At 37.7% G+C, this 27944-nt stretch overlaps 1 protein-coding gene across 4 annotated transcripts in view; it reads right to left on the reverse strand.

Annotated features, from left to right (window-relative positions):
- The window catches only part of MEI4 (meiotic double-stranded break formation protein 4), a 125311-nt gene that overhangs the window by 83416 nt on the left and 13951 nt on the right, over positions 1-27944 (reverse strand). For 3 of the 4 annotated variants that reach the window (XM_077782324.1, XM_077782323.1, XM_077782325.1), the window contains exon 2: positions 4986-5148. In XM_077782324.1, the coding sequence (XP_077638450.1) occupies positions 4986-5061 (76 nt within the window). In that variant the 5' untranslated portion in view covers positions 5062-5148. Of the gene's footprint in view, positions 1-4985; positions 5199-27944 lie in introns of all 4 variants that reach the window. The other variant, XM_031504411.2, reaches the window with a different exon arrangement.

Raw genomic sequence — 27944 nt, forward strand, 5'->3', positions numbered from 1 at the left:
TGTGTACACATTCACATTCAGACAGTTGTTTTGCATCTTCTGAGATGACCACAATTTTTGATTTTGTTTTTTTTTGGTTTCTTTTTTTGGGGGGTTGGTGGTTTGGGGTTTTTTTGGTTGGCAGTTTTTTGGTTGTTTGTTCTTTTGTGGGTTGTTTTTTTGCTGTTTGTTTTGCAACATGCTGAAAACCTTTACTCTGATGCCTGGCACTGGCATTCTGCATAAAGTTGTACATGTTTGCTACAAGTCTGCTGAGCTGGAAAACTGTATTTTGCAATTCCATTGAGATTTTGCCAACAAAGGTCTGACTCATACAAATTGATAATACACACACTGAAATCTTTGTCAGTTGAACATTTTTACCATAATAATCTTCTTGCAGCAGTAATCAACATAGTCATGTTGTTTCAGAAAACAGTGCAGAAGAGCCACTGGAAAAAGCCAAATATATGGAAGTATTTGACTGAAGAGCTATTTCCCCTCTCTTCAGTAAATGGTCCCGGTGCTAACCCAACTCTGTCATCAATCGACTCAAACCTCTCCATCCACAAAACACAAAGTGAGAGGGAGAATTGGTCTCCTAAGGATTTTAAGGAGAAATGGTGAGGCTTTTTCATTGTTTTTTCTTGGTTTTTTTCCCTGTCTTTATCTTCTGTCACAGAGAAAGACTGTGTTTTTCCTTCACTCCTAAATTCTTTGCTCATGAACAGGGAAAAAAAGTTGATCTAAATGTTTTAAGAGATGTGCTTTTATACTTGTTTCAGGTTTAAGAAGAAAAAGCAATGCCTAATTAGGGCTTCCACTTCAGTGAAACAGATTTTTCACTGACTTTTAAAATTGTGACACTAGTCAAAACACCTCCATCATGAAGAAATAAGGTACAGAAAGTGTATTTGTGAAAAAGTAACTGGTAATGCTAGAAAGAAAGTGAGTGACTTTTTATCCTCCAAAAAGAGCTTAAAATATATTGAATAAACTGCCAGATCTTTAAAATTATATCCTGATAAATGTATTTAATCAAATTTTAGATTATTTAATATTTGCAAATGGCTTTCTATTCAAATATATCTTTAACATAAAAATCAAAGAATAGTGACAGACAAAAATTGACAAAATTTAATTTGGCTCTAAACAAGAACTTCATATTGGACACTGACAGATTTTTTTGTCCCACTGATTACCCCTGTCTTCTTCTGCGCAGTTATGAATAAGAAAAATTTGCTCAGTGGTTCACTTACTTATTAGGAAGCAATTCACATTATGAGAGCACAGTTATTCTATGCTATATGGCTTTTAATTGAACTTATACTCATTGGAATTATATATGTAATTTTACTTTTAAAGTACTGAGATATAAATAATGTAATTTTCAATTTCCCCTTTATACTTAGAGATGTAAATATACTTCCAGCAATTATCTTTGAAAAATATGCATAATTTGCTTCTACTTTTCTTGGTTCCAACTTTAATTTTGCTCAGGTAATGTTGGTATTGTTTTATTTATGTTATTAATTTTCAAAGATCAATATTTTTAGTCCTTTTGACTTAACTTAGTTTGCACCTGACCTCCTGATCTATTGGCAAAATGCTTTTAAATGGTTTAGAAAAGTATTTCACTAGCTTTTAATGATGTTTCTTCATCACTGAGAAAACTATTTGCTTGTATTGCACTTGCATCTTATAATCTGCAACATTTGAAATATTAGTCCCAAGTACAGGGAGGACCATGTGCAGATCTTTCCTTATGTAGAGCATCGTGCTTGCCAAAAATGGTTCTGTTAATGCTAGAATCATTTTAGTGCACATTAAGGTCAAGCTGTGTCTCTGCAAACTCTTGAGACCAGGCAGTGCCACATGCAGTTAGCCTTAGCCAGCTGATGTCCCTGTAGGTGCAGGACAGACAGCTCTGGAGAGCGGTGAGGTCCACCCAGAGAAGTGTTGGCCAGCTGTTCCTGTCTCCTTCCATTAGTTGGAAAGGGAATAGAGTAGTATCTATATTTCTAACCTTCAGAAAGCTGAGGTTAGGTGAGAGGAATTGCAGCCCCAGTGCCGACACTGCTGCACCCTGGGGTTCAGGCGCAGCCAGCAGTGTGGTGGTACCTCCGAGCATCGCATGGAACGGGCACAGAAGGGCTCGGGTAACATCACAGGCGGGTGAAGAGCTGCAGCTGAGTCACGGTGAGGGATGCTGGGGCCAGACCTGGGATTGTGTATCAGCATGAGATATCCATAGCTTGTGGGTGAGGAATGAAAGGACAGTGACACATTTTTTCCTGCATGGCCTGACAGGGAAACTGAAATTGCTGTTATTGACACCCCAGATACTACTGATACCTGAGCAAATAACGTTCAAAGTGACCTGCTATAATATTTGCCATGTGCCTCTCACTCCCAGAGTACACATTAGGACCAAAGTTCATTTTCTCTCACTGAAAATTCGTGACACATTTGGGATAAAGTACTACATACTAAGATTTCATTAAATAACAAAGCATTCACTGCCAGAGCTGAAGTAATTATTCAATAATTGTGCTCTCATAAAAGGATTTTTTCTTGCCTTTAAATCTTCTTTTAATGATATGCTTTTCATTTAGTTATAAGAAAATTACTTGAATTTTCTCAATAAAACTTTAAGCAGTCTTTATTCTGTAACTAAAAACATGCACAAGAACAAATAATTTCACAGATATATATCAAGTATATGCAAACTCTACAGAATCATTTATTTTGAAACAATTTTGTGAAACCACTTAAAATCATATAGTGAGACATGAGTCTTATAAACTGAAGAATAAAAATTAATTTAAAATATAGAGAACAAACTTAATTTCTGCTTGCTTGTGAACATTTATCACTAAAATATATTAAATTAGAATGTTTAATTTTCACAACTGACTCACTCTCATCCTACCACTTTCAACATAGCTGCAATGAAGACAATTTTCTGAAAATTATTACTGTTTTGTTAGTTGTATGAATATAGAGGAAAAAGTGGTTCCTTTATTCATTCAGTCATAGGTGGAGAGCAGGGTAGTCACCTCTATGTAGGCTCATGTACCTTACCAGGGCCTTATGGAGGAATCTTGCACAACTGTTGCATTGTAGCTCTGTCTGTAGTTCCAAAAACAATGGGAAGCATGCATACATGCCCTGCAATATAGCACTGAAATGGTCAGGGCTCCCTGCTGTGGAGGACAGTCTTCACACAAACTCAGAGAAAGCCAGCCAAAAAGCCTTAAGTGCCAGACATTTTTAAATTATTTAGAGACCCAGGATTCACTGGTAATAGGAAAAGGAGGGATGTTTGAAGTTTCATGTGGCTTTATAAGTTGTTTTGTTTTGCCCAACATAATAGCACAAACCACAAACTCAATACACTGCGTTAAAGCCTGAAGGTTTTTGTTGTACCGAGCTGTGAGAGTTCTCAGGAAATTTATTGGTGCCCCAGACAGAAAACAGAAAAAACCAGAAGGGTCAGCAGTGCACAGGCCAGTGTACAGCAGTGGATGGGGACCTGTACTAGGCAGCAGCCCTTCTCTACTCCCATTCCTCAACTGAGTAAGGGACTGTCCAGTGTCTTCCTGTGCTAAAAGTGCTTTTGAATTCTGGAGCAAGCTGCCCTTAGAGGTAGATGGGCATGAATGGCACCTACAGAGAGCATACAGTACAGACTCTCTGGTCATCCCTGCTGTAGCCCCTGTCTTGAAGGGGTCTTTGGCAGCCACATCAAAGTAGGTTTTGGTACACGCAGCTCATGAGCAATGGCTATGTCACTTCTAGACTGTATACATCTCACCAGCTGTGGCAAATGCCTACCTTGACACAAGACCTTGCTTGATTTTTACCAAAAAAGAGAACACCCTCCACCCCTGTGCACCCAGGACCATCTGTCAGGTCTCTGCAGCCTCAGGCATGTCTGTGATGTTGGCAGTGCTGCACATGTGGCCAGCTGCCCTGTGCTGCCCAGTGCTGCCCTGCGGTCCTGTCCCAGAACCAGCTCTGCGTCTCTGTGAGCATGGCCAGCTTCATTCTCAGGTATGACTACCTCCCTCACAAAAAAAGGATACAGAGGCAGGAGTTTAATCTCTTTGTACTGAAAAATTAGGACAGGCATAGGTGATCTGTTAGGTGCTACCAGGAGGTGAACAAATTAAAATGTAGGAGTAATGACCATGTCAGACTTCTGAGTCTAATTCTTGCCTTGAGCTGACATGTGAGCAATAATTATACTCTCTGCTGAGCTGCTGTATGGACACGAGTAATTATAGTCCTCGATACACAAAAACGTGTATCTCATTATAATGAAGTACAGAAGTAAACAAAAATAAATGGACTAGAACTAAATGTTCAGAAAACCATTTCTATGCTTGGCTTTTGACAGTCACCCCAGGTTTTACATTCAAATGAAATTTGCCTGTGGAATTCTGGTCTTATAAGTGGAGCTTGTGTGAAAAGTAAAAAGCTTCTTTGTAAGTAAAAGTAAGTAAAAGTAAAGAGATTTTTTTTGTGAAAAGTTAGAGATAGATGTTCAATACCTGGAAAGAAAATGGTTATTCATCTAAAATATTTCATTTGGTAGCAATCAAAGGGAAAATTTTGCAGAGATACCCTGCTTGTAAAGATAAAACACAATTCTCTGCTCACGTTTCTGTGGTAACTAGCTCAGTAACCCTAAATAATTTAGTATTCCAGCCCCATTTCCTTAAAACCCTAGAGTACTTACAAAGAATAAGTATAAAAGTATGAAATTCATGACTAATTGTAGTCAGTTACTCCTAAGAGTTAATTCAGCTCTAGGGAATAAGTCAATTCATCCTAAAATAGGTGTCTTAAATACGCTGTGGATATGTGTATTTAATCAAAATAATCTAGCCTAGAAATATACAAAGTTTAGACTTAGAAATCTGATCTCCTTGTGTTCAGATTTCATTAAAGTAAATCTGCTACCAAACTTTCTAGGTATCCACAAAAAGTATAAAGCTTACCATGCAAAAAGCTGCACTGGAAACCCATGCTGGCCATCCAACTTCCAAGACAGATGTGGTGATCAGTCAGATACATTCAGTCTGATTCTTCTACTTTGGTAGGGAAATTGACTACATGGCTTCAGAAATTAATGTCATTTCCAGCACTTTACTATTTCCGTACCTGAAAGAACATGGCACTGAAATATGTCTGTGGTGGAAATCCTGGTTTCACTAAAAGAGAAAAGAGGAGATTTCTTTGATTTCTTTGACTTCAGAAATAACAGGATTTTACCCAAGGACAAGGATGGTTGTGCCACGTCACCCCAGGTGTTCACAGGAAATAAAGATACTTCCTCAAACTTCAGAAAAAAATCAAACAATCTCCCCTTGTCCAGCAGCCTCCTCATTGCATGTTCCATCAAGGTACCTGCAGGCAACTCTGTGGTAGGGAACAGGTTGTCTTGTGCTTGAAAGGTGAACAAAGAAACGAGTGCTGGAGTTCAGCAATGACTCACATCTGGCAGTGCAATTTCCTGGCACTTCTGAGTGGCACTGCCTTGCTCTGCTCCACAAAAACATTTTAAATTATGAGGGAGATATTTTATATGGAAAAGCAAAGCATGCTGTATGGGACTTAAAAGTATCTTCTTATTATTTCATCCCTTATTCAAATTACTCTTTAGATCAAGATTGTATTAATGCTCATAATTAATTTGGCCTTACATAATGCATGTAATCCAAGTATCTCACAACACTTCTTGAGCATTCTCTAATTGAGCTAGTCACAATCTCTCAGTGAAGTACTCAAGAAATCTGTGTGACTCATTTCATCCAGTACCAAAAGCAGTCACTTCTGGGGTCAAGTAGGGCACAGCAGCATGTTCAATAATGCATAGCAGCATTGTGCCACACTTTGGGAGGGAAGTGACAAGTAGAATCCCTAATTGGAACTACAGGGGGTTTAAGGAAGGGAAATGTATTTATCTATAATTTCAGATTTAAAGCTGCTAACTTGTTCTTTCCTCTGAAGATTGTCAAAGGCCCTTTCATGTCCAGTTGGCTTTTTTAGTTCACAAGTCCAAGAGGAATGCCTTACCACATCATGGTTTCATGACCTATTATACTTTGAAATTCTGTATCTACACATAGCATTTACTTGCCCAAAGTAAATAGCCAGTATGATTCTTCAATCAAAGATGTAAGCAGTTGCCAATATTTACCATTTCTCCCTAAAAGGCTTATTTGAAGCAGTTTTATTATCCCCACTGTACAGAAAAAAACTGAAGCATTAGGAAAATAAGTGATCTTTCTCTACATACTGAGAAAGTCAGTGATTAAAAGGTCATCAAATCTTGTTTTCCAAGCCTATATTAGTTTGCTAAGCTCTCACTTGTCGTTCTTTCTGCATGTTAAATCATCCCTAGCATTCAGTCTGTATGACACTCTATTTTTGATACCCTTAATTAAAATACAGCTTGAACACAGAGTCTATATTATTCTACCTAACAGGAGAGCTTTCACATATCCATTCTCATTTGCTCTTCAACAAAAGCAAGCTTTAAACCCACAAAAAGCTACTAACCCCACTGATAGGGAAGCTCCCCAAGTATCTTTTGGACAACTGCTCCCCAGGTATCTTTTGGACTCTGCTCCTCAGAGCAGGAGCACCCCTTTTGTGCCACTGGATGTTCATTCTAATGGAGAAATGCACCAGGCTCTTTGGAGCTCCACAGGATGAGGCAGATGGGACACAAGCTTCAAGGGTCATTGGGGGACAAATTACTTCACCTGCAATTCCCCCATGAGTAGGATTGTCACAGCTCTGAACTTTTCACAGGTTCTTGCAGCCAGATTGGGCTGTAGTGATCTCCTGTGATGTCCTCTCTAGCATGCAAAACAACAGATTATCACAAAGGAATTTTTACATAGGATAAAAACCGTAATTAATTTAGATCCTGAGAGGAAAATGATCTGCCGTGTCTATAGGTTAAGTATTGTAATGGAAAACTACGCCACTGAATAGCAGAGGCTTTACTGTCTCAATTATAAGAAAACATTCCCCATGTTTCTTGCTGAGACAGGGGAGGAGCTTGAAAAACCTAGATGCTTTTACCAGGGCTCAGAAAAGCCAAGAGGGCCAGAAAACGCACCTTTTCCCATCCTGCTTGTAGTGTAGCAGGAAAATTACATATATATACATTTCAAGCCTTGACTTTCATGTGCATATCATTTTTTTACTTCTCTATAATGTAACATGTATTCTTATTATATTAAAAAAATCTATAAACCCAGTGTTTTTACTATGTAGTAATTATATAATCTGCAGTGATTTGTACTATCCTCCATTTTATGAAAACTGTGAGAACAGATGTACATTATTATTATCAAGGGAGCAGACAGCCAACATGACCATTCCCAAGATGAAAACACATTTGTGAGATGACACTTTAAGTAAAGCTCCTATAAGGATTAAAATTCCACTTTCTGAATGATTTAATTACTTGCCAAATCTTTATGCTTCCAGATTTCTTGTGCTATTCTCTTATGAAAGAAACATTCCAGGAAAAAAGAAAATCCATCAAAGTTAATTTTTCCAGTTTTCTGATCATAGAATTATCACAATAATGAAATAATGTTATTCCTGAAGGTAAAAAGAACAGTTTTACATTTCACCAGAACATCTGTCAAAGTTTTAATAGATTTTGTGGTGTTCTTTTAACAACTTTACTCACTTTGAATAATAATAAGAGAAATTAGGCTTTTCATTTCAGGAAAAATTCTTTAAAACAGAATTTATATTCTCTTTCTGATTACACAAAAAAGTCCACATCTCCTTCACAGTAGATAATAAATTCCAGATGACTGTATGAATCACATTCACTATGGTGTGCATCATTAACAGCTGTAGCTGCATGGTCATGATAGCTGCACTTATATTTTCTATGTAGAAAGATCCATGCAATTTCTCCTCAAGAGAGAAAACAAAGTAGTCTCTAGAGTTAGATACTAATTGCTGAAAAATACTGAGTTGATCACATTGCAGTCCAAGGAAACACATGGGAGCAGTGAAGTTAACTTCAAGGAATTAGAAGAGAAGTTAAGATTGAACTCTTCATAGGGATGAGGAATGTGGCCTCCTGGGTGATATACCTCACTCCAAGTGAGGTACCCAATGACACAAAAAATTACTACAAATTGGAAATTCAAATTGGAAATTCCTTGATATTATTTGCTGACACTAAAGGGAGTGAAAGGCAACTCACTCCTTGATAGCTAACTGTATCTAAATTTTGGTCATATGTTTCTATTTTAAGTGTGTACAATTACCATCAAATCCTAGTTTTAAACTGTTTATGATAACCATTCCTAAAATCAACCAGAAGCCTGGGAAAATGCCAGGGTTTACATGCCTAAGAGTGATGCTAGGGCAGTGACATTAGCAGTGCTATGTGTGCAACAGGGTGTCATAAACTGTTGTTTCTTGTTTAATTTTTCAAACAATATTGCATTTAAGTGAATAAGTGAACATGTTGTTTTAATATCGATATAGCTGTACTTGCTGCTGTGTATAAAGTGGGTGAAATATCAAAGAAAGCATGGTAGATAGAAAAACCCACATTGCTATAACCAAAACAAAATGACCAGATGTCCTGGCTTGGCACAGATTTGTAAATACTTTGCTATATGCAGAGCATGAGACCTTTGATCTTATTTGCATAAATTTATACAAAGAAGTGGAAGTATTATTTAGAGCGAGATTTAAGTTTTAAATGTGTGTGTGCTAATGCAAAACTCTAGCTGAACCATCAGTTGTTGTTAGAAATGTTAAACAAAAGTATTGCTGCGTGTCATTGCTCTGTTAGGATTTAGAGGCACTTAGAGGAAAAAGTGTAGGCAGACAGCTGCACTGATAAAAAGCGACTGAAATCTGCTCTTAAGGGTATTGGCACATCACAGCTGGCAGAACAGCAGCAATACCTAAATTAAAAGTTAATTTGGGTATCTCCCCGTTTTGCGGCAGTCTGGCATGTTCTACGTTACCTTTGGTGAGCCTGCACAGATGTTACTGAGGGGAAAGCAAGCCAGTTCTCATAAGTTTACAGCATATGTTTTGCTGCACTGCTCAGATCTGTTTGGCTTTACTAGCCAAATTCAAAATGCATTAAATGGTAGTGATTTTTCTCTAGTTGTAACCATTTATTCTATGGCAAAATTGGATTACTGATGACAAAAGAAAAAAACAGGTGGTGGGGAAATGTAAACAACAGAAAAGCAGTGGAGGTTCTCCTAGAAAAATATTCAAGATAGTTATTTGCACTGAAACAATAAAAGGTTTCTCAAATGCTAAACAGTTCAATATCCTACCCTAATCATACTTAACCTGCTATACTGATTAAGACCATTATAAATAATTTCAGTCCCCACCCCCATACAGAGTTAATCAAATATAGAATCAAGACAGACGGAACCTCAAGCACAGAAGGAAACATCTTATTTCTCAGTCATACTCAGTCATCCAGGAGAACAGATGGCCCTTAATAGCATGCCCTGAAACGTCTAATTACATGAGAAACTTTGTACAGTTTTTCTGGACTTTTAATTGGTCCCCCAACTGTGTGTGGAGACAGCCAAATGTTTTAATAGATTAAATAATAAATATCAAGATAGACTGTGTTACAGCATGTACAAGACCTGGCTGACTTATTCTTAAGGTGGATGTAAAAATATGGCAATGAAAGGAGGGATTCAGCCCTGTGAATCCAGACTGTCATGCAGACAAGCTCTACTAATTTATTTGGAAGTCTTGCTCATAACATGTTGGGTGCCTTGACATCTCACAGTATAGAAACAACAAGGTGTGTATGATAACAGATTTAGGGTCACTAAGAATTTAGCCTATATAAATGACATGAATGGAGCAATGGTTGGTAACTATAGCAACCAATAAAACCCTAACAGGAGAGGGGAATGGACATTACACATCAGCATGAAAAGCTGAAATGTAATGCTGTAACAAGATTGTTGTTATTGTTGTTATATTCCAACATATATTGGAAAGATATAATCTACTGAAAAAATATTTTTCAAAAAATTTCTATTAAAAGAATAATGCATATTTAATGATGGAAATCTTATTAAGTACTTAAACATTAGTAAAGCCAAACATAATTGGGTTCACAAGTGTTGTTAATGGACAACAGACACAGAAACTGAGCATTAAGTGAAAAAATCAGCAGCATTAAATGCATTTTGAACGCAGAACTGAACTCGGAACCTTATCTAGGATATAGGAGCTATACATTTATTGCCCATAACCTTGTATTATGTTTCCCACTAATAATAAAGGTCACAGGAAAGCATAGGAGTTCTGCTTAGTTGGTCAATCACATAATTTAATCCAGGTTGTGATTATGCTCTTTAACCACATTAAATTTTGTGCTGCAACTAGAAAAGCTGTCTCAAAATGTTGTTGCTCCGATGCTTAGAAACCTTCTTTTCAGGATAAATTTATAAATAGCTAGATTATACCCATTTGTTCTTGTGCCAGTAGTGGCTATTAGTTCAAATGGCTTTTCTCTGGTGTATTAACATGCAATATTATGGACATGCAACATTTTGTTAGGCTGTGAAAGCCAAGTTCCTTTTGAAAGATGGAACCACAGAATGCTTTATGTTGAAAAGGAGTTTTAAAGGTCATCTAGTCCAACCCCCCTGCCATAGGCAGGGACATTTTTACAACACCAGCTTTCTTTAAGCTGCATCCAACTTGGCCTTGAACACTTCCATGGAAGGAGCATCCACAACTTCTCTGGACAACCTGTGCCAGTGCCTCACCACCCTCACAGTAAAGACCATCTTCCCTAACATCTAACCTAAATCTCTCCTCTTCTAGTTTAAACCCATTCCTTCTTGTCCTATTGCTACTGACTGGTAAAAAGTCTCTCCTTTCTTATAACCCACTCCTCTATGTATTGAAAGGCTGGAATAAGCATTTTCCTAGAGCTTTCTTTTTTCCAGGCTGAACAACCCCAGTGTTGCTATAGGACACGTGAAAGCACAATGTGAGCCACTACTATTTGCAAGGTAAAAAAGGGTCATTTATTTTCTGACTCCAACTTTTATACTTTTCCAAAGGTGACAGTGGATTGGAGAGTGAATGTGCCACCTCTCCAAAGACATTGGACAAACTACTAGTCCATCAAGTTTCTCCACCCCTATGAAGGAATGCAAAACAATAGGTTGTTTACAGAAAGTTGTGTGAGAAAGTTTTCTAACAGAATGTAAACTCAGAAGGCTTTAGAAAATCTTAAGAATCAGGGTGACACCCCAGCTCTCTAAGCCTGTCTTCATAGGAGAGGTATCCCAAGCCTCTGATCATGTTAAAACTTTCTTCCCTCTAAGCATCTTAGATTACTTTCTCTGCTTTTCAGCATGCTTAGTTCTCTTGTGTGAACAGCTGTAATTGCACACTATACTCCAGGTAAACTCTTGCTTGAACACTGTTTATTACATTTCTATTTAATACATTTCTGTTTTCATATGGCTGCATCACATCAGGCTATCACAGGATCTCTACCAGACTTTTTTTTTTTTGTATTGTTCCAAAAGGTGACTTGATTTGATGCAGAAACTCTAGATACTACTCCACCGAATGTGTCCCATTTCTATTAACTCAATCATCAACTCAACTCATCAGGGTGCAAAAACCTCTATCCCACCTATGGTTGTCATTCCATTGTCTTTTATTCCTCTACATGTGGCTATGTTGTAATAACTGAGCTTTATCATTATTGTTTACACATGGCCTCCAGCAAACACCTGGAAAATTGTAATCATAGTGATAAGAATTTACTGGAAATATAGAGATATCTATTCACCTGCCTGTGCAGTATTTGAGAGATTTCCTGAGTGAAATCACTTTTGCAATCCTCCCACAATACAACTGACCAAAATCCTTTATGTTTTCATCTATATAATCTTTATTTCACTATTGGTTATTACCACAATGTTTCTCAGTCCCACGCTTTAATCTTGTCTTTCCTGGAGAGCACAAACCTATTACCCATTAATGACTGTATTTTCATTATGCTTCTGGTTGTTGCACAGGAAAGAATCAGTTGATTTTAAAAGGTCCAGACTGATCAGCAGTATTTTAGGCACATTTCCAAGAATGCAGGAGGATACAAGAAATTAAAGACAATGGATAATCATGGCCATGAGGTCTGAAAGGAAATCTTGTTCTGCACAGTCCCCAGGTGTTGCAGATGTTCCAGGTTGTCCTGTTCTTATGCTGAAGGAAGAGTCAGACCATGGGACTTTGAATAAGAAAATTTTGAAGCAGTCAGAAATAACTGTGTAGAAGGTCTAACATCTAAAAAGATACTGCTTTCCCTTTTGTAGTTAGTCAGTGACACGTGACACACCTTTGTATAGTTAGTCAGTATGACACACCTTATTAGCTGTCTTTGCTGCCTCCTTTTCTCTGTTCACAGGTAAATCTGGCTGAATCGGATGTATGTTTACAGTGGTCTATAAATATGGGGTTTTTTTCCCCTGAAAGAATGCAAAAATCTTATGGAGCAAGAAAATTTACAATGCTAGGCCTGTTACCAGCCAGCAGTAACCCCAAGAGCTTCCTCTCTGGGTGGAACAGCAGATGTCCTCTGGACCATCTGTGGTGGTTTGTGCCAGAGGGTCCTAAAGCTCACTTCCCAAATACAATGTCTCTCTATAAAGTCCGCTCCTTGCCTTTTCATGCAAATCCTAGTTGCTACCTGCATATTGCAAACATTTCAGGCTCTCCCTCTCATGCCCATTTCAGGGTGACTTCTACCATGAGAAGGTTAAGCTGCAGTTGCTGAAGTTGTCAGATGGGATGGTCAGACCCCACTGCCCTGTCCTCCCTGGGGATTTTGTCCAGCTGCAGTTCTGTAAGGCAGACCCAGGTGCTCAGTAGACAAGATAGTTCTATACCACTAAACCTACTGATCCCATGCATATGCATATATTTTCCTTTGTACTCCTGAGAATTACCCCTTCTCATGGTTGGATATTAGAAGTAGTGCAAAAATCTTTATTTGCTGCTATCAGAAGGTCTGGGAATTCAAGAACATCTAATATTATAGCTCCTGAAGCACAGAGATTTATGTCAAGCAGTTAGCATTTTTGTGTCCCCAGACCTTTCACTGGCATGCAGACAACCTACTCATGGTGCAGAGGCTGCTGTAGCATTTACCCCTTTGTGTAATGATTTTCAGGTGCTGGAAAAGTTTCCTTGTATTTCAAAAATTCTACAAAAAAGTACAAGAAAGCTAGTCTCATTTAAAAGTGTAAAGAGCTAAAACGTAACTTCTCTACTCTTTAAACATTTTGACAACTGCATTGCTAGAGGGAGAGCTGTACTGGAAGTCTTCCAGGGTGCAGAAATAGGATAAGAAACAGGATAAGAGAAATGGTATTAAAGAACCACAAAACCCCATATTACTCACAGGATGCTGGCTCTGAAAAATATCCAAAGGAAAGTTTGCTTAAGTAATGACACAGAGGGGGGTTTAGGAAAGTCAAGCTTGGGGGAAAGAAAACCGGAGTCTACAATTCCAGGAACTTCAAAATACTTAGTTATAGTGTCCAGGTTGTCCTGTTCTTTTGCTGAAGGAAGAGTCAGACCATGGGAATTTGAGTAAGAAAATTTTGAAGCAGTCAGAAAGGGCTATGAGAAAGCAAATTATAGATAAGAAATGAAGAAAGTTATTTGGAAACACTGTTTTTCATGATAATGGACAAGTCAAATAACCTTCTGGATGGAATCACCTAACTCAAATAGGGAAGTGAAAAACAAAGTCCTGTAATTTAATATAGACCTAACCAAGATGACTACTGATAAGTATTTAGCACACAGGACTTCAAGCTCAAAAAGAAAATAAGAGAAAGCACATACTAGGAAGATCTGCATGTGTGATCACTGTCTAACCAATCAAGCAGATGAATAAATCAAGTGAAGATTAAGTACATTAAAATTCTTAGCATTAGATCAGGAAAAGAACATAAAAACAACCAAACCAAACTTATTTGTAAGAGAACAGATCTATTTCTTTGGAATAAGAAATACGAAGAAATCTTAATGTAAAACTGTGAAAACAGTTCTAAGCTAGCAATACATAGTATATGAAGTATTATTCTGAATTTAAATTAGATGTATGCACCACTTAGGATCAAAATAGAATAAGGGGTCTGGGTAGTTTGACAATTTGCTATTTCCTATCTAGTTGCATATTTGCTTCACTGTTTTATAGTTTTCATTCTGTATCTGCCCAATTTTTGCCTTCTTAAAAATAAAAATTGGTAGATGGAGGAAGAATTTTTACTGGGAGCTTATTACAGGGTGGCTGTTAAACTGATTAGGGTTTTGGAAACCATCAAACAACTAATCTAGATTAACGCACAAGGTCACATAGACAAATTAAGCTTTGTTTCCTGTGGACTTCCATGGTTACCTCTGGGGTTTCTCATTAGACTACTAGACAGGTAATCCAGTTACTTCAGGCTTGTCACACTGCAGATAGATATTACTTAAATTGAAGCGCCTGTCGACTTAAAGACACTGTATGCATTAGGATATTTTCCAGACCGGCACATTCTGAAAAATACTATTTCTTCCCCATAGAAATATTGAAAATTTTTCAGTATGAGACCTTGGTAGCATAAGTTACAAGAAAATAATTTTATATTCAATAATTTGGAGTATATCATGACTTGGCATTGTGAAAACAAAAGATAACATCACAAATCTGAAGTCAAATTGTCAAAGCATTGAAACAAAGTATTATAGAAAAATATTTTTATATTATTTTTTTGCCTTTTCTCAGATGTAAGCACACTTATTGCAGGCAACATAGTATGCACAAAATTGTATACACAAATAATAATTTCATTATATAGTGATTATGGGTTACAGACACTTAGAACAGAGAATGCTACAAATGCTATGACTACTTGACATAATATCAGTGTAAAAATGCATTATTTAATAGTTTTCAGAATATTCAGAGTGGTACTCATAGAACAGTTATTAAATCCTCTCCTAATAATCCATAATAGGGTTAAGATGTATATAAATAGATATGCCTGTCTGTGCACATACACAAAGTTATAACAGTTATGATTCTATGTATGTGCATGAGGAAATAGGATATTCTCATTTACCTTTCCTGTATGTTCTTTGTTTTAAAAAATAAATGGGAGGGGAAGGGGGAGGGGGAGGGCCGGGGCAGGACAGGACAGTACAGGAAAGGAAAAGGAAAAGGGAAAGGGAAAGGGAAAGGAAAAGGAAAAGGAAAAGGAAAAGGAAAAGGAAAAGGAAAAGGAAAAGGAAAAGGAAAAGGAAAAGAAGAAAAAAGAATGGATAGTGAAAATATTCCCATGTACTTTAGGTTAGGAACCTGTTAACATCCCAGCCATATCTCCCTTAGGTATTTGACCCTGCCTAAAACTGGAGAAACATGAATTACAAATCATCTCAACTGCCTGGCCAAAATGAGTTTGACCTTTAGCTCACTTTGAATCAATTCAGACTACATAATCAGGATCTCAACCTACAAATAAATAAACAAGTAATGAAATGTGATGACCCACAATTATCTGTGTCTTTCCCACAGTAGCAAGGAGCCTTTCTGGATGACCCTTCCCAGTCCTCAAGAATTCATATTTGTGGTACTTGTGGAGTAAGTGGAAACAGCCACACAAACCTAGTGGGGAAGAGAGGAAATGCTGTGAAGGAGGAGATAAGGTGGGAGAACTCCAACAGAGAAGCAGGGGGTCAGAGTCCAAAACCACTACATTTTTTCCAGAAATTGAAGTAGATCTCTGGTTTGAGTAGGCTACTGAAGCTAATAGTGTATATTTTGAAATGCATGGACTTCATAAGTTACCTAATAATATTCCCATGTTTGTAACAAAATACTTTACAAAGTCAATAATATTATAACTGTCTGTGGTGGGGGAGGGAGGGGTCGAGAGAGAGAAGGGGGAGGAGTATTTCTGTAAGCAAAAGTCACTCAGAATGTCTGGAGATTTTTCCCAAGTTCCTGGATAATCTAAGACTAAATCCAAATTAGAAAAGCAAACTATTGGGAGAAAACATAAATAAATTCTAACAAGAGTGTCCCATAACGCTAGGATTAAAGAAATATAGTAACTATTAAATAATTTGAGGAATTTCTTTATTTGGAATGTCTTAAATTAAACTAAATATTTTATAAATGACATATAGACTTTTTGGGAGTTTTTCAAAACCCAGTGAAATGACAAACTCAAACCCAAAAGCAGATATTGAAGTATTTCAGCTTATGACTGGGTGATTAAATAATTACTATGGGGCAGCATTACACAACAACAAGACAGTTAAGCTTCACTTAAAAAACTTAGAGTTGAGTTAAAGTGGCACAAAGACGAGCTCTTCAGGAGTCAGTGCTGCAGCTCAAAATCCAGAGTAAATTAGAGGAAGATGAACTAAAGGCTTCACTTAAACTTACAGTGAACCCCGTACATGAAAATGTCAAGAAGTGTTGTTTAGCTTAGAATGACAATACAAAGAGAATTGGAAGCTGTGTAAAAAAAGTGTCAACATTTCTTCTGCCTAACAACACAAATTTTAAAACCCCTGCATTTTCACAGGATGTAAGTACTAATTTGCAGTCAATTATGATAAATTCAAATGCTGCACACTGTTAAGCAAAGGATGTGTGAGCAGTGGAGTGAGAGGAGAGACAGGTGAATCTCTGAGATGCATATCTCTGAGACCCTTGCCTTGTGGTGGAGACCAGAAGACCAAAAACTCAACTCAAAGCCAGATTTTATTAAAATATAAACTAAAATAAGAAGCCCTTTAAAGAGAGAATACTAAGAATAACTAAATAAGACAGAACAGAAATAAAATTGTGTATAAGCAAATCTGTTCCATCTATCATATATTCACAGGCAAATTCTTGCTTCTGTGCTTGGCTGCTGCGATCCCAGTATGGTTTGAGTTACAGCCAACTCATTCTCATCCCTGTCTGCCACAGAAGGGCTTGGGCTATGGGTGACCCAGGTCTCTACTCATTCCAGTACTGTCTCTATGGGCTACAGTTCCTCCCTTTTTGCCACGTTTCTGTCACCCACAGATACTTTTTTTCTTGCCCTGGGGTAGTGACCATCTTCCAAGCCTCTGGAGGGACAACCTGAGTCCACCACTCCGTTGAAAGGCACATCACATTCCAGGCTATCTGAGAACATGCCCCACAATCTGTTTGTATTTAGTTTTAGAATCTGGTATTTGGACCACAGAACTATATTGCATGGCAAGATGACAGCATTCTGATTTAATGAGTAGAAAAGTATCATTTTTTTTTACTATAAGAGAGAAATTTTGTTTCCTCTTTGTGACTCCATTGCCAATATTAGTTTTTAATGCATACAAGTGTTTTTTCCTCTAAGAAGCTTTTCAGATAAACTCTTAGAAATCGGAATACTTTATTTAAGCTGTGTTTAATATTTAACAGCTTTCACATGAGAACAATACCTTTTGACTTTTTGGTGGGTGCTACTTTTCATAGCAAAAAATTAGAAGAAAGGTTTAAGAGGTTTCCACTCCAAAGGGGAAGCAGTTTCAATTTAATTCAAAACAGCACAAAGAAAATTCCCTGAACCAAGAAAAATAATGTAGATGTATCTGATGTTCATACTGGCAGCTTGGAAGTGATGACATCATTGCTGAGCACCAATATTCTGTTCATGGAAGGAGGCACTCAACTAAAGACTCAGAGAGAGAGGTCTCCCTGCAGTAAAGACTTGCAACATCCAGGAAGATATCTTGGATCAATACCATCTAGGTTCACTTCAGGCCACTTAACTACAAATAGTCAATTACAATAAAAGTTGCATTTTTTTTTTTTCCTGAAGAAACTGGTTACATATGTTAAAAATATTTTCTTTCTAATGTAGATTAACTCAGCAATTATTTGTAACTCTTGTTCAGAGCACAGACTAGAGCCAGTACTATTGTGTACAGACATCCATAGTGAGACATTCTGCATGCAGTATGCTTAAATTTACAAAAAATAAAGTTTCTGTGACATTATTCACATAAGTAAATTTAAATATCTGAGTTGAATTTATAGTCGCAAACTGGGAACATATTTGTGCAGTCACTAAAATTATTTGCAAAATCTAGTGTTCATTCACACAGATTTCCAGTATAAAGGAAAATTATGGTATTTCTGTGTGGGAACAAGACCACTTACTTTTGCCATCTGGTGATGAGACTTGCATACATAAAATCAGGAATGTGATAGATGGAGAACTCAATCTCATTAATATTTTGCTCAGTGAATGGACAAACCTTTTGTGTTTTCTGAGAATATCTCTGGAATTTCTCAGAGGATGCAACATTAGTTGAATTAGGTATCAGAATTACTTCTAAATAGATTATGAAAAAAGACATTAGAGTATGCAAATGACCATTAATTGTAGCAATGTGGTTATTTTACTGTTTTGTGAAGTCTTTAAAAAAAAATGTTGTATTCCAAGTCTAAGTAATTAAAAGGTATAAAAAATGGACATATGGGGATAAAATCCCATCATAAATATAAACAAGAGACCCATGAAATAAATACTGAGAAAAAAAAAAAGAATTGAAAAAGAGCTATCTGCACAGCCATCTGGTTAAAAGAATTAGTCATGTTTAGAATAAATCTAATATCTATGATCAACTTGAGCAAACAGCTAACCTGTGCTCCAGGCAAGCATGTTGTGATTGAGTAAAATGGCACATGGAGATAGATTAGAGAAGCTTCCACTTTTGTTGCACCTAATTCTGTCAAGAAATCCATTATGACAATAGAATTAATAAATAAGTAGCAGTTTTAGCTTAGTAAAAGCCATATTCTTTACTAGATTTTTCTTCCAGTGTCATTCCACCGTGCAAATCTGGTTTTCTCTGTTAGAATGAAAAATGAAAGTTGATTTAAATTGTCTTTCTATATACACAAAGAAAATCTACACTTTGTAATAGAAGGGATTTCAATAATAAAAGAGGGAAATGAAGCCACACATTTAAAAAATGTCTTTATAATCAGTTAAAACCTCAAAATCCTTAAACTGATAGAGAAATTTTATTCTCCCTGTGATTTTATTTTAATAAAGTTAGAAGGTTCTTTTTAGGCTTTCTAGCATTACCTTATCATCTCAGCCTTTATGTGACACCCTCATGTTTCTGTGGGTAGTGTCAAAGACAAAATACAGTCACATTCCTGGCTGCTTCTGAGCCTGGATTTGCCATCTGCAGCTGACGTCCTCCTGAGCTTTTGCAGTGTATTGCCACAGAAAATTCTACAGGCTGTTCCAAATGTCAAGCAGAGGTGCAAACTGAGATCCTGTGGTCAGACACATTGATGCATTTACAGAATGACTGTCCCATGAGGGTGGAATGGCCATTATGCTTCTGGTTTTAAGACCAAGCTGAGGTATCTGTGCTGCCCTGCACAGTGCAGATGTTTTGTTTATTTTCCACAGTCAGTAAGGAGAGAGGTGCTTTCCAAAGGCAATGCACATTATCTGTCTTCATGCTTATCTCAAGATGGGTTGAATCATCCTTTCAAATACTATGCTTCACTTTGGGTCCTCCAGGACTTTTCCAAAGCTTAGGAAAGCTTGTTCCATTTAAAATAAAAGGAAATGATGTGCAGAAAAAATATTCATTGTTTAGAATGAAATGGAGTAGAGCTCTTTGTAATAAGATGTTCTGGCAATTCAAAATGTGGAAAATTTTTAATTGGACAAGAACACAGTAGGGATATGTAAAGATCATCATATTAGGATGACATGTCTCGACCAGTTAAAACAAAGAATATGGGCATTTGTTTCCCATTATAAAAATGACCTATTATTATAGAGGCAAACTGTAGGAAAAGTGTGATCTAATGTTTTAATTTCCTACTTGGCAATTTGATTTTTGTTTAGTTGGACAAGCCATTCTGCCAGTCTTTAAGACTGTTCAAACCGATGGTTTATAGTTGTCAATGAAACTTTTTCTAAATCAACACTAAAGCAGAGTCAAGCATTTTATACATGACAGTGTGCTTTAACATGTTCTTCAGTAAGTGAAGAAAAATAACAACTGAGGGATCCCAAAGAAAATCTTTGCTAAATGGTATAAGTATTTTTCTTACAAGGTTGCTGTAACTAAAAGAATTAGTAGTACTGAGTTCTCCCTTATGACTATCTTGTTCTAAAAGATCAACATAACACCATGTGGCATCCCTTTTAATGACTGCACAAATGGCTCGCAGAGGGGAAACTTATCTTCTGAATGCAGAATTTTCCATAATGCCTATATTTTATGCTGCTTTCTAATGAGAAATAAATCAAAAGCATTAAATTTTCAAAAGCATTTATTCTTATTCAAATACAATGTTAGTGCCTCATAAATACATATTTCTATTAGAATAATTTCACCTGATTTAGTGGGGGGTTGGAACTACATGATTTTTAAGGTTCCTTCCAAGTGAAGTCTTTCTTTGATTCTATGAATTTGTACTTTGTGAATTGGTTATGAAGAAAATATATGTCCTTTGAAGATTAATGGCCACATGGCTCAGTAAGGGCAGATAAGCTAGAAGGGAGATCATGTCCTCTTACATATTTAACAGTCTTTCAAAAAGCCAGGAAAGTATTTATAAGAGAAGGAAAATTAATTTATGTTATTTATTTAGATTTTGAAACTGCCTTTCATAATATTCCTCACATTGATAATGAAATTCAAAAGATCAAGGTGAGACAATTTGTTTTTCTAGACAATTTGTCTAGAAAAGGTGACTGCTGAGATACAACAAATATATTCATAAGGTTTTGTATGGTTGTCTATATGTAGCAGGTCTGGGGAGGGTGATAAACAGCACGATAGCAAAATTAGATAGGTTAAGAAAACCCAGGCCAAACTAGGACCAATATGGGGAAATAGGCAGCGTAGTCAGGTGGCAATAAGAAATTCAATGCAACAATAACTCTGGATGCAGTCATAAATTACTAATCACAGCTTTGTAAGGATCACTGCATAACAGAGATGAGAATCAGACTTCAAGTATTAGGCTACAAATATTAGGCTGGTATGAAGAAAAAGCAGATTGTAAAGCCCATTATAAATCAAGCTGTCCTCTGTGCTAGGACTACTGTTCCCAGGTTAGCCTATCTCAAAATATAGTTATTCTAAGAGTACAGATGGGAATAATAAGAAAGATTAGAAAGACACTCAGAATTCTGCACTAAGAAAGTGGAGAACTGGAACTCTATGCTTTACTTCCTAACCTACATTGTCTTATCCAAGTGAAGACTGGTGGCAAGGAAGATAAAAGGAATTTAATCTTACAAATAAGCAGGCTTCCCCTTTTCATGCTTCTCACAGAGATTGTGGAGGAGAAATATGTTTTGTAAACAAATAAAACAATGTGATGATCTATACACATTAAATACAGTTTTGTAAGGAAACCAGAATTTTTGATAAAGAAGGAGCATTTTGTCTTCTGATGAACACTTAATCATTGTCCCTAAGGTAGTAGGTACCATGCAGAGCAGCATTAAGTATGAAATACAAGTCCACATGAGGTTTTCCTTAGAAATAGTGCCTATTTGGGAGATTCCCTGAAGGTGAAGAGGGTGAAAGAACCAAACCTGGACCATGCAGACCAATGCTGTCAGGGAACTGACAGATAATCATGAAAGGTTGCACTCTGCCACTTTTTTACACAGAGCTTATCTTTTGTATTTGACCTAGATCTTGCATCCCCCATGAGCTTTCCAATATTGGCATACACAACATTTCCTGCCCCTGGGTGGTATCTCTCCAGCATTCCAAACAGCTGGCAAACTCTCCAAGAAACTCACAGGCCTGATTTCTTTCTTAACCTCTATCCCTAAAACCTGCTTATGTGTTTCAAGCCACTTCAGATTAGTTTACCCTCACACTTGCCCATTAAAAAAACACCCCTCAGTGTTTATTTCACTTGACTCATTTTTGTTTGTTCCTTCCCCAGTTAGCACAAAGGTCAGTTCTTTCTGTACAGATGGTCATACTCCTCACATCAGGGAAATAAATCAAATACAAGAGATCTTGGGGAAGGCATGGGGGCTTAGGATTCTTACTCTGGATGTCATGAGCTGGAAAGGCTGAAAGGTGCTTTTCTTGCTCTAGTATGGTATCTTGACACTTAACTCCACAATTCAGGAGGAGCAAATCCAGGCTTTAGTTACTATTTTGTGGCATCATATAATTCTTCAATGGAAAATGAAGCTTCTCCTGAAAAAAAACTTAGCTGCATTTGAATAGAACTTTGAGATTATTCTAAACTAATACTGCTTAATCTTGCTCATTTTGCACTCATTTTATAGTGCAAGAAAAGAAAAACTAAACACATTCCTTTCCCCAGACCAAATTTTCAAGCCTTCTCTCTCTCCATGTTCCCTTTCTACTTCAATTCTCAAATATTTAAAATAGCTTCCCCTTTTCCAAAAGAGAAATTCTCCTCCCCAGCCTGAATCCTCAGATTTAGATTACAAAATGAACTGGGAGGAAAATGGTATAAATTACATGGAAAATACAATAAGTACATTCATGCTACAAAACATCTTTATACTACATCCCTTCTGTGCTTCATTTTCCACTGCTCATTCTGCTGTTAACCTTTGTCCTATTCTGCTCAGAAAGTGCCCATATGATCCGAGTAGGGCTCCAAGCTTTAATAATTTAGTTATTGGTCTGAGCTGGCACAAAATGTGGCAGAACTGATGGCAGAAATAAGACCAAAATAGATTTGATGGATTTAATGGAGTGCTTGTGGACAAAAGTTGGCTTAACACATAAAAGATGGATTTTACTAGCTTGACTGCGAAATGAAAGACTGTATATACAGAAGATGGAGTTAACAGGGACTGATAATGTGAAGTGTAATGCAATAGACAAAACCACAGCTACATGGGGAAGAGCCTGGGGAGGTCCAGGACTGTGTAACACTTTGGGCAGTGCTGCTGGAGGTGCTCTGCTTAGCCATGGTGAATAAACAGGCAGAGACAAGTGGGCCCATAAGCAGCCCTTTGCTGCGAGCCACAAAAACATACTCTTTTATTCCCACTGGAGCATGGGACAGAACAGAATTGAGCTATCCATCCTCTGTCCTTTGACTCAGCTGCCCCATAGGCATGGTGCAGGCATTTGTCCCTCTGTGAGCAAGAGCTGCAAGGGACATGGGGACAAGGGTGAGCCACGGACTTAGAAAGCTCCCAGATATCAGGCATCATATGGCCCCAAACAAACATGGGGAGAGCCTCTGATACGTCATATTTTCCTTTCTCTTCTCTTTGTGAGGTTGTTCCTTTGTTTGTTTTTTTGAGAGGGAAAGTCCTGGCTTAATTTCTGAGGGAAGTTCTACTTAGTTTTGTGGGAACTCCTAAATACAAGGTTACCCTACATAAGTACAGCTTGATGACCAGGTTACAGGTTCATCCAAAAAACCTCTAAATTTTAATTCTTGTATAGTTTTATAAGGTAGCTTGCCCCACATACCGATTGTTCTGCAGAGAGACTTCCCTCTTACCTTCTTCCTTTGAGTAGGAAAAGCAAGAAATAGTATTTCTAGCTTTAAGGAATTGCAACACATTTCACTAGTTTCAATTGCGACTCCCTGTGCTGCAGCTCCAGGACAAGCAGTACCCAGTCTCCAGCTTCTGGCAGCTTCTGGGTGACTCTGCAGCTTTGGATCCATACCAAAGAGGCTCAGGGATGCTTTTTCAGGCATGAAATCATCCTGCATGCCACAGTGAGCTGAGAGAAGAAAGGTGTGCTTTGAAGAAGGCAGTTCTTTAGATCTACTTCCTCATAAATCATGCTTTCAGCATATTTTATTCTTCATAAATAACAAAGTAAAAGGAAACAGAATAATATAAGAATCTGTTATTCAGACTGAGAATTTTGAACAAATTTGCTTTGGTAATATACCCCATCCATGTTGTGGCACACCAACTCAGCAGGCTGGATGGAAGGTGTGGCTAGTTTGAAACCCAGAACTTCAAGTGACCCCTGTTTTTCTGCTTTTGAGTACTCTTGTCTTATTTTCCTCACTAAGCAACAGTTATGCAGATCTGACTAAACACCATGGAAACAATTTTGCTGAGGTTTCTCCCACTCTTTATTGCACAACACCTATCTCTAATTGCCGGCAAGCAAAATTACTTTGAGCAACAACAACAACAACAACAACAAAAAACCCTAAATCAAATTTGAGATAGTAATTAAAAGAATTGGAATACTCAAGAGAAAAACTTTCTTTTTATTTTTATTTTCAATGGAGATGGAAAGCAGGGAAGAGATTCTCCTATTTATTTAATTATAAGAAAGTATTTGAAACAAGACCTTAAAGAATGCTGGTTAGAAAAAAAGCAACAAAGCAAATTTGAAAAGTAAAGACTTTTTACTAGAAACCAAAACTACAAAGCTTCCAGTAGAAAAAACCTGGACTGATAGAGTGACAATACCTGCATGAAGTAATGGTTTAATTGCTCCATTTTTATAATGAAGGTAAAATTTTCATATTTACTTATTCATACTGATAAAAAATTGTCAATCAAAACCTGCAACTTCATATGGATCAAAACATGGCACAAACATGAGTAGTGTGAAGGGATGAAGTTTTTCCTGTGAAGAAAGGGTGAATGAAAGTCAGTTCTGCTTCTCAGGGAGAATGCAGGTCACCACTTAAAGAGAAGTAAGAATGGTGTATTACAAAATAGCTCAAATCAAAATCAGTAATTCTCCTATTTTATTCCTTTTCACAAGAATCTGTATTTACATTCTGTATATGATGTTGAAATTGCTCCTAGCAGACATGGAAAAGTACTGATATAAAAATCTTCCAGGGGACTTAAGGAACTCTGGAAAGGAGGTGCTGTTTGACCTTCCTGATATCCTTTTATCATTTGGTGACCTGCCTAGTGGATGAGGGAAAGACTGCGGATGTTGTTTGCCTGGACTTCAGTAAAGCTTTTGCTACTGGGCCCACAGTATTCTTTCAGAGCAGCTGGCAACCCACATCTTGGATGGGTGCATTCTTCGATGGGTTAAAAACTACCTGATGCTTGGGCCCAGAGAGTGGTGGTGAAAGGAGCTTCATCCAGTTGGTGGTTGGTCACTAGTGGGGTTCCCAAGGGCTCAATATTGGGGCCACTCTTGTTTAATGCATTTATCAATGATCTGGATGGCGGGATTGAGTACACCTTTAGTCAGTTTGCAGATGGCACCAAATTGGGTGGGAGTGTTGATCTCTTGGAGGGAGGAAGGTTCTGCAGAGGGATCTGGACAGGGTCTGAGGCCAAAATTATACAATGCAGTATAAGATGAAGTTCTTTAGTTTTTGTGTTTGGGTCACAACAATCCCCAATAGCACTACAGGCTGGGGGCAGAGTGCCTGAAAAGCTGCCTGGTGGAAAAGTGTAGGCACAGAGTTTGTGGTAACTGGGAGTGGGGCTGTGATCAAGCCTCATCCCCAATGGGCAACAGCTGTGCAGGACAGGTGAACAGTACTGAAGGTAATGAGACATGCTGTGCTGAGGTGCACTGACCTATCGCAAAAGGGTACTGAGAGCACACAGGTGCAATGCATGAACTTGAAGGGTATAAAAGGGTGCACTGAACAGCAAAAAAAAAAAAAAAAAAAAAAAAAAAAAAAAAAAAAGCGCGCAGGCACTTGAAGCCTCCTGATGGGGTATGGTGTTACTCTGTATGGTAGGTGCTTGAAGCCTTCTGAAATTGTATGGTGTTACTCTGTGTATCATGGTTGTCTCAACTGTGACAGAAAAGATCCTGGGAATCCTAGTTGGCAGAGGCTGAACATGAGCCAATGTGTGCCCAGGTGGCCAAGAAGGCCAGTGGCATCCTGGATTGTATAGAAAAATAGGGTGGCTAGTAGAACCAGGGCAATGATTGTACTTGGGCCTCTCACTTCAAGAAAGACATTGACACACTGGAGGGTGTCCAGGGAAGGGCAATGGAGCTGGTGAAAGGTCTGGAACAGAAATCCTTTGAGGAGCTGCTGAGGGAGCTGAAGTTTTTTAGCCTGGAAGAAAGGAGGCTCAGGAGAGACCTTGTCGCTCTCTCCAGCTAGCTGAAAGGTAGTTATAGCCAGGTGGGGGGTTGGTCTCTTCTCTGGGCAACCACTGACAGAACAAGAAGAAATGGCCTCAAGCTGTGCCAGGGTTGAACATTAGGAAGAATTCCTTTCCTGAAATGGTGACCAAGCATTGGAATGGATTGCCCAGGGAAGTGATGGAATCACCATTTGTGAAGGTGTTGAGGAAGTATTTGGACATAGTACTTGGTTCTATGGTTTAGTTCACATGATGGTAATTTGATCTTGGAGGTCTTTACCAACCTAAATGATTCTATGAATACACAAGCATTTATTGAACAGGATAATAGATCAGGAAACAAAAATATGACTCTTCGCACACACTCCTACACTCTCCTGAAACAAAAAGAGTTGTAGGGCCTGTGCCTGAGAAAAATGACCTTTATTTTACAGGCTGAGCCTTCTGGCTATTTGAGTAAGTTGCTCTAGAGGATTATACTCGCCAGTTTGATTGTCTCTCAGTTTCTTGAGTCCAGAAGGCAGCAAAAGAGAGTCCCTCTCTCCCCTTCTATATCTATGACAAGTCTGTTTTTATGATTCATGCGCTCTGCTTTAGCACAGGTCACAGCTGCGAGGTCACAGGCTGAGTCCATACACCCAAAACTTGGGAATATTAATATTACTGCACTAGAAACTCAAGAGTCAGTGGGTTTCATCATCAGTCATTATTGATTTCTGTTTACACCAGAGCTTTAACGAAACAACAAATTATGATGTAGGATGAGTTCCCAGCCCTGACTGGAATAAAATTTGGGAAAGCTGAAAGACTTCAAAGGAAGAGTTTGTGCCTCTGAGAAGCCATTTGCAAAATAACTTGTGGCAGAAAGGTAGGACATATTCAGAGAAAAAAAAAAAGAGGAAAAATAAATATGGCAGTGACAACTATATTTGCTAACCAACAATTTCAAGCATATTTTTATGCCAAAATAGTCAAACACTGCTCAAACCAAGGCATTATGAGGATCAAAAATGCCCATGACAAACAATGTTCATTGTAAGTGCTCAATGACTTTGCAAGCTAGGGTATTTTTTCAGCAACTGAATACCTAAATATAGCTTTAAATACACATGTGTACAAAAGCTCACCCATTTACAGCTTGTAGAATCTAATCTGCCACTTTTAATGATGAGAGGTAATAGCTGAATACAAGAGTGATCTTATTAAATATTTTTTGCTTTCAGTTATCCTCTTAGGATCAGCTCCAAAGATATAACAATCAGAATATCAACAAATATTTATTAAAGTAGAATGGCATACAGAGAATCATGTAAAGCTTCTTGAGTATTTGTAAACTGACATGCAAGGCAAATGAAAATAAACCTAATCCAAGCCCAAAGGCAAAACTTGGTTTCTTACTGATACAACAAAAGCAATAACTAACAAGCCTCTATTCTGGTCTTTCATTTCTAGAGCACATATTTCTGAAAGCCTGGCATTACTGAATTGCTCACAAAGCACTGAAAAACACTACTTGCCAGGGAACAGTTTGCTGGTGTGGGTTTGGGTTTTTTTCCTTTCTTTTCTCTTTTACTGATGAAATAAGCCTACATCAATGACCCTGCTATCTTGTAATCCTAGATGTGTTACCAGGCAACCATTATATGTAGCAGCACCTGGCTTGCCCCCCTCTATAAATAACCCAAACCTCCCAAATCCTTTCACTCCACACACTAATGAAAGTGGCATTTTTCTACTGCTAAATGCTTACTCAGGTATTTCCTTAAAAATTTCAGTGATAAAATGCTAGTTATCCTTTCCTGAAGTTAA

The sequence above is a fragment of the Lonchura striata genome, chromosome 3 (genome assembly GCF_046129695.1).
Source record: "Lonchura striata isolate bLonStr1 chromosome 3, bLonStr1.mat, whole genome shotgun sequence".
NCBI classification, from domain to species: Eukaryota; Metazoa; Chordata; class Aves; order Passeriformes; family Estrildidae; genus Lonchura; species Lonchura striata.